This window comes from Octopus bimaculoides, chromosome 4, assembly GCF_001194135.2.
Source record: "Octopus bimaculoides isolate UCB-OBI-ISO-001 chromosome 4, ASM119413v2, whole genome shotgun sequence".
In the NCBI taxonomy this organism is placed as follows: domain Eukaryota; kingdom Metazoa; phylum Mollusca; class Cephalopoda; order Octopoda; family Octopodidae; genus Octopus; species Octopus bimaculoides.
The window spans coordinates 98,012,153-98,019,100 of record NC_068984.1 but is presented as its reverse complement, the minus strand read 5'-3'; the positions used below and the strand labels follow the sequence as shown (position 1 = coordinate 98,019,100).

General features: G+C 35.6%; 1 protein-coding gene across 1 annotated transcript in view; it reads left to right on the top strand.

The window, feature by feature from the left end:
- LOC106872160 (E3 ubiquitin-protein ligase HECW2) overlaps positions 1 to 6,948 on the top strand; it is a 224,671-nt gene that overhangs the window by 136,998 nt on the left and 80,725 nt on the right. The window contains exons 4-5 of the mRNA XM_052967651.1: positions 4,063 to 4,163; positions 6,691 to 6,751. Coding sequence (XP_052823611.1) covers positions 4,063 to 4,163; positions 6,691 to 6,751 — 162 coding nt within the window. The remainder of the gene's footprint in view (positions 1 to 4,062; positions 4,164 to 6,690; positions 6,752 to 6,948) is intronic.

Below are 6,948 nucleotides of genomic sequence, written 5' to 3'. Positions count from 1 at the left end.
ATATATATATATATAATTAAGGGAATTTTCAGATAATTTTCTGCTATTATTACTTTTTTTTCTATTTAGAAAGGAAAGACTCATACTTCCATGCAAGTATGACCCAAAAAAAAAAAACTTTAAGTTGGCATATGATGGTGGTTTGGATGCTTTCACTACAATCATCTTCTGCACCCCCATCTATGACACCCTCATTTCTGCCTCTCTTTCACTGAACTCCCCATCACCCCAGCTTTCACCACCTGAACACTTTCAGAGTTGTCTTTCACTTAACATCTCAGCTTCCACCCAACTCTTGTCTGTCTGTTCTTGCTCTCTCTCTCTCTCTCTCTCTCTCTCTCTCTCCATGTACCACTCCCTCCACTAACTGATATTCATCTGTATAATGAGGAATAGCACTAGATCTTCCCTTGCCCCTCTAATTCCTTCCCTACCATTAACCTCTGGCACCACACTTTCCTTTCTATTATTATCTTTGTCCCAATACTTTCCATTCTGTCATCTCCTTTACTACCAACCTTTTACAGCAATAAATCTGTTCCTTTCATAACACTTCGATTTAAGATCAGTTTTACCCACTCTTCCATTCTCTTTCTGAGAGTGGTGAATGGCTTTTTAATCTTGCAAGTTACAATGCTGCCTCACTTGTACTCATGCCATGAAAATATGCACCCAGTACACACTGTAAAGTGATTGGTAAGCCTATGGTGCCCATAGGCTTAAAAAGAGATTTTAGTCTTGCAGAGGGCGAAACAACCTCTCCAGTACTGGTGCCATTAGAAAATACCACACAGCACATTCTGTGAAGTGGTTAGTGTTCATTCATGTGTAGAAGTTGTGCCCAAACTTTGACAATCAAGTGAGATATGGTCCTCTGACCCATCTAGGAGAGTAGTAACTCTGAATAAGAACTACCATTATGAACAGTGCCAACATGGAAAGCAGATGTAAAATGATGAATCAGTAATTCATACCTAACAAGGAAGCCTCTATGTGTATTTATATATGCTTTAAAAAATTTTTAATCATTATTGAGTGGAAATTATATTTATAAATGGAAGAGAGGTTAACGTATGTTAAGAGTATAATTATACCTTATACTATGATATACATATGTTCTAAGGGTATAAAAGTGTTTAAATTATTTCAAATATACATGTACATAAATACACTCATACATTTATGGTGGCTGTTCAATTGTGTCTGAAGAAGACCATCAGTTACTAATGTAAAGTTAGTAGTGCCCATTCAGAATTTTAGGTGCAATAAGGCTTGTGCAACACCACATATATATTTCAGCATCATTTTCATATATATTTTCCATGCTGACATACATTGAATGAGGTCATTTTCAAAGTAAATTTCTTCTTTGGAGTTGCTGCCCTAACATGCATACCTGTTTCCATTAATGTTGTTTATATGTTTGTTTTTCTACACTTGAATATGTTATTCAGTTATATAGTCAGATACCCTTCTTGTCTCTAATTTTTACCTAATTGCAAGTAAAGGATTGCTTATTCCTTGTGGCTTTGAAGATGTGAATCGAACAGTAATTTGTTGACAGAAGAACTGTAGATTGCAACTTTGGTAGAAGTGAATGTGCGTGTGCGTGTGTGTATAGATAGAGAGAGAGAGAGATCCATGCACATACACATGGAGCATTATATTTACAATTTATATTATAAAAATATTAAAAATGAAGTAAATATTAAATATATTAAACTAAGTAAATATTCATTGTAATACAATAATCAAAGTTGGCTACTTTTTAATTACTTTAAAGTTTTTTGTCAAATAGGCAGTAATCAGATGGTGTCTCCACAAAGAAATTGTTGCTTGGAGACCGATGACTAAATGTATAATCATATTTATAATTAACTGCTCATATGTCATCAACTCACTCTTTTTATTGAACATTGGTTCATCTGTTAGTGAATAAATTCCTAGTCAATCTAGCTGAACTTTAACCAAAGCCCATTTGTCATTTTAGTATGCCTGGCTCTAAACTATGGTGGTTTCTACAGACAGCATGTGAAGAATAGCTGTACAGAGTTGTTTACATACCAAGGTCTACACATGATGTGTGTCCATTACATTTTCCTTAGATAATACAGTTCTATATTTAAGAGATGAGGAATTATGTACATTATTTACATTTGACAAATATTTGTCCTTATCTTGACTGTCATTATTATTATTATTATTATTATTCAAGTCACTGCCTGGAATTGTACTCAAAATCATAGGGTTACTAGCCCGTGATCTTAACCACTATGCCATATGCCCATGGGCATATGGTTAAGAGCACAGGCTACTAACCCCCAAGATTCTGAGTTCAATTCCAGACAGTGACCTGAATAATAATAATAATAATAACAATAATAATAATAATAATGATAATAATATCGAAAAATACCGTAGGAATGAGAACCCAGGTTCAAAATTTTCTCAAGACACCTGATGAAGGCTGGAGGGTATATCAGCTGAAATGTTTTGTTAACAACAAATAAGATGACAAATATCCATCAAATGTAAATAATCTTCCATAGCTATTAGGTATTTTCTCCATTTTGCAACCACATTATCGCTTATCCTTAGGCTAGCTCAGTCAGACAGACCTGTAAAAATTAACACTTCCTTCTCCAAGCCTAGATTCGAAACTGAACCTAAGAATTCTCGCTCGTCCAAACCATCACATCAACAGGCGCGAAAACAGGTTTTCTTTGTCCTGTCAAAAAGTGATTGATGATCTCCCTTTAACCTTCGACCTAAGGCTATGTCAAGGCGGAGTTCAAATGGACAGGAGCTGACCTATTTAGGTACAAACTCTGCTGCAGTATGTCTGTCCTTCTAGCTGCCACGATTCTTATAAATTCAGTGGTCAACAAGACAGATGGAGACTGTGATGCGCGACAGACCGACCCAGTGCTCTGCGACTATCACACAGATATTTTAGCCGTGCCATGCAAGATGAAAGAACGAACACACACACACACACACACACGAACATATTTAGTCTTCAGATACATCAACTCCACAGATGTATCCTGGTTCCATTTTTCCTAGCAACTCGAAGTAAGTTGCCAAAATTTAATGTAGTGGTGAAGAATATGTACTAACACCAGAGTTCAATGCAGCAAATAAAATGTTATAGTTGACCATAGTATCTCTTTGTTTATTCACAGGCAAATACATGCCTATCGCACCCTGACACGATAACACAAACATACAAAATTACTCCACCACATTTTGGTGGCACCACTACAGACCTATAGTGAAAGTGACCAGTTATGATCATTCCATCCTATTTTCAGAAAAAGTATTGAGGATTTATATTATCCAATGTATTCTTCCTTGTGTAAAATATTAGGATGTGGATTGAGGGCAGTTTAGCTGTTATTTCTAGCCAGTTGAATAACTTCATAGAGGCATTTATGTAAGTACTACTTGTAGAGTACTATTAATCTTTGAATTTAGTCATCAGTTGTGATGTTTATTTCTCGAAAGTCTCTCTCTCTCTCCAGCTTTCTCTCCAATCCCAGAGGCCCTGTAAAAGGTCATGGGCACTGCCGTCTCTCCTGACTAAAAAATTTTTTTTTAATGTTATATTTTAGTAATATCAAAAATGTACAGGTATTCAGTCTTTGCCATCAATGTATTTACTCATTTAGATTTGCAATAAATAGATATCTCTGACATTTTCATAAAATTGGAATATAGTTAAAGCAGTTGTGCAGCCAGATTTGAATGTTTTTATTCACACAGAAGTATATTGAATTCAGATTTTTGGACAATTATAATCTGATCAGTCTATTAACTCCTTTCAGAATGCCTTTCACTTTCTAGTTTGTTTGGGAAAATGATGATGGTAGTGGTGAAGACAGCAGTGACTTGTTTTTAATTAACAAACAAGTCCAGTATGTGTTTGTGAGAATCTGAGTTAACCACTGAAGCATTTGGAACATGGTCTGCACTGATGGCAGATCATGTTTAGATGATTATTCTACTATCAATATTTATTGTAATTTTATGACAAATGCTCTTCTTTTCTCTATTTTGTAGCTATTACTAGGATCTGCTTTAAATACTTTCAAGGCAGTTCAGGAGACGAAATTGCATCAACTTCTTCTGCCATTGTACGAAACCCAAGGGCTTCTGTGCAGGTAATTTTAATGATTCTGTTTTTATATTTCACTTTTAATTTGTGTCTATTAGAATTATTTGAATTAAAATGTGTAGCTAATTAAAAAAATTTAATGTATCTATTCTATTGGAGGTAAAATGGATGTGAAGTTTAGCTGTTGATCTTCTGATCATAAGTTCACACCTTATTACTGCAATCATTATAATGTATACCTGTGTACTTAGCTTTACTTTCTCTAGGCCACAGATTTGTGTCTTGGTATAAGGACACAAGAATAGTGACATTTCAAGGAAAACCATTTATCACACTGGGCAGAGGGAATGAATTAAAATTTTATGAGATTAGAAAACTGTATAACTGTGGTAAACATTACTTTTTTTTTCTGAGTATATATATATATATATATATATATATATATCAAAAATATAAACTAAAGGTTCAAGAATAAATACATATTAGCAATATTTGTATCAATTTCACACAGAATAGAAATAGACTAAAAGGTAGCCTTTGGAGAAACTTAGAAGTGTTTAGGAAAGGTATTGCAACCAACTTGCTTGCTGTGATAGTGGCTCTTGACCAGTTCGTTAGTGTAAAGCATATAGGCTGCATTGACAAAGCTAAGGCAAGTGCTCTAAGATGCAGAGGAACAAAATCCATTCAATACTTTTCTTAACAGCCCATCATGATTCTTGGCAACAGAAGCAGAGTACTACAAAAAGTGAATAATAGCTGCTGAAATATAGGAAGCAATGGCTGACTGCATGAGGAGCAAATTGCTAGATTTGAATGGTCTTCCCTATGAGCTTTACTTATGAGGGACTGCTGAAAAGTTCCTAGCTTTAAGGGTATTGTAAAAGGCCTGTTTGGAGGCCTGCAGGGTTTAGAACAACTGAAGGACCACTGCAATAAATATTTGAATCTGAGAGGGGAATATGTTGAATAAAATCATAATTAACTGATCCTCCCGTATTTTCTTTTACTCAAAGCCAGGAACTTTTCAGCAGCCCCTGAATCATATGCTAGATTTGTTTGGCAACCCATTAATAGATATCTACTGCAACTAGTAGCAAAATGGGGAAATCATCTGTACTGTGAATCAGGGAGTGATTGTTCTGCTAAGAAAGGATCCGAACAAAGGCAATCACATTGATCATTTTCAGCTATAACTCTGCTAAAAGTAGATTTCATGGTTTTGACCATGTGTTAGTGAAGAGGTTGGCACTTGTAGGTTGTCTACCTAGTGATGCATAAACATGTACCATCTCAAACAGATCTTTCTACAACAGCCCCAGCCTTATGTGATACATCACAGAGAGGTGGGTAAAGAACCTGGCATTGGATCAGTCAAAACATTTGAATAGGATCAAGCACTAACACTTAGCAGTTATCCTCATCTCAGTTAGTTTTAATCTTATTTGCCATAGTTAGATCACCAAAATGTACAGTGGCATCTGCTCAGTGCTTAGAGTAAATAACCACATTGGAACCATTCAGCATCATGTGTTCAGTCCATCAAAGTTGTCCCCTGTCATCTTTTCTGTTTGTACTAACTCTTTAGTCACTACTGGTGAAACTGGAGATGCTGAGCATCCTACACAAACTAGAATGCAAATCTTTATTGGCATATGCAGACAACTTCACTGCCATAGTGCTGGATACAAGGCACATCAAGATGATAGGCACCTCTCAAAGAGACTTATGCAGTGACAGGAGCCAAAATAAACCAGAAAAGCCAGTTGGCCTGCAGTTCAGCACCCAGAGAGGCAGGTCCTGCTGTCCAACAACATCATAGGGCATTTCACTGATGGTCAGGTTCTATAGGCATAGAAGTGTCAACACCTAGGCTGTCTGAGTACAAAATCATTCAGCATGCACTTATACAATGTCCAAGCACTGTTGCCTTGTGGGTTCATGTTGAACACCAAGGTCAAATTTGCCTGTCATCCTTTTCCGGTCGATAAATTAAGTACCAGTGTAACACTGGGGTCAATTTAATTGACTATCGCCTTCCCCCAAATTTCAGGCTTGTGCCTATAGTAGAAAGGATTATTATTGTTATTAATATTACTACTATGGCAGCAAGGTGGCAGAATCATTACCACGCTGGGCAAAATGTTTAGTGGCATTTTGGTTGTCTTTACATTCTAAGGCTAAGTTCCATCACAGTCAACTTTGCCTGTCATCCTTTTGGGGTTCAACAAAATAAATACCTATTGAGCACTGGGGTCATTTGAATTGACTTGCTCCCTCCCCCAAAACTGCAGGCCTTGTGCCAAAATTTGAAACAATTATTACTACTACTACTACTAATGTAGTGAGCTGGTAAAATCGTTTACATGCCTGGCAAAATGCTTAAGCAGGGTTTTGCTTGTTTTGAATTGAAACTCTGCCATGGTTAACATTGCCTTTCAAGCTGAGCACTGGGGTTAATGTAAATTGACTAGCCCCACTTCTCATATATTTCAGGTTGTGTAGAAAGTATTATTATTGTTGTTGTTATTACTACTAATATCAGTTTTTTTCTTTCTTGTTTCTTTTTTCAGAATGACAAAAATGGCACTCTAACAAGTGAAAACCAAGAACGACTTAAAATTGTTGTTTCAGGTCAGTTTCTACAATTAATCAATGTTAAAAAAACATATTTAATTAATTTGCTTATTTTAGTGTCTGTATTGTGTTGAAGTATTCATTCAGTTATATTTTGTTACATAATATGCAATTAATTCCTCACTTAGGTGTATGTATGTGTGTGTGTATGTATATATATATATAATTCTTTTTAAAGTTTTTTTTTTTTTTTT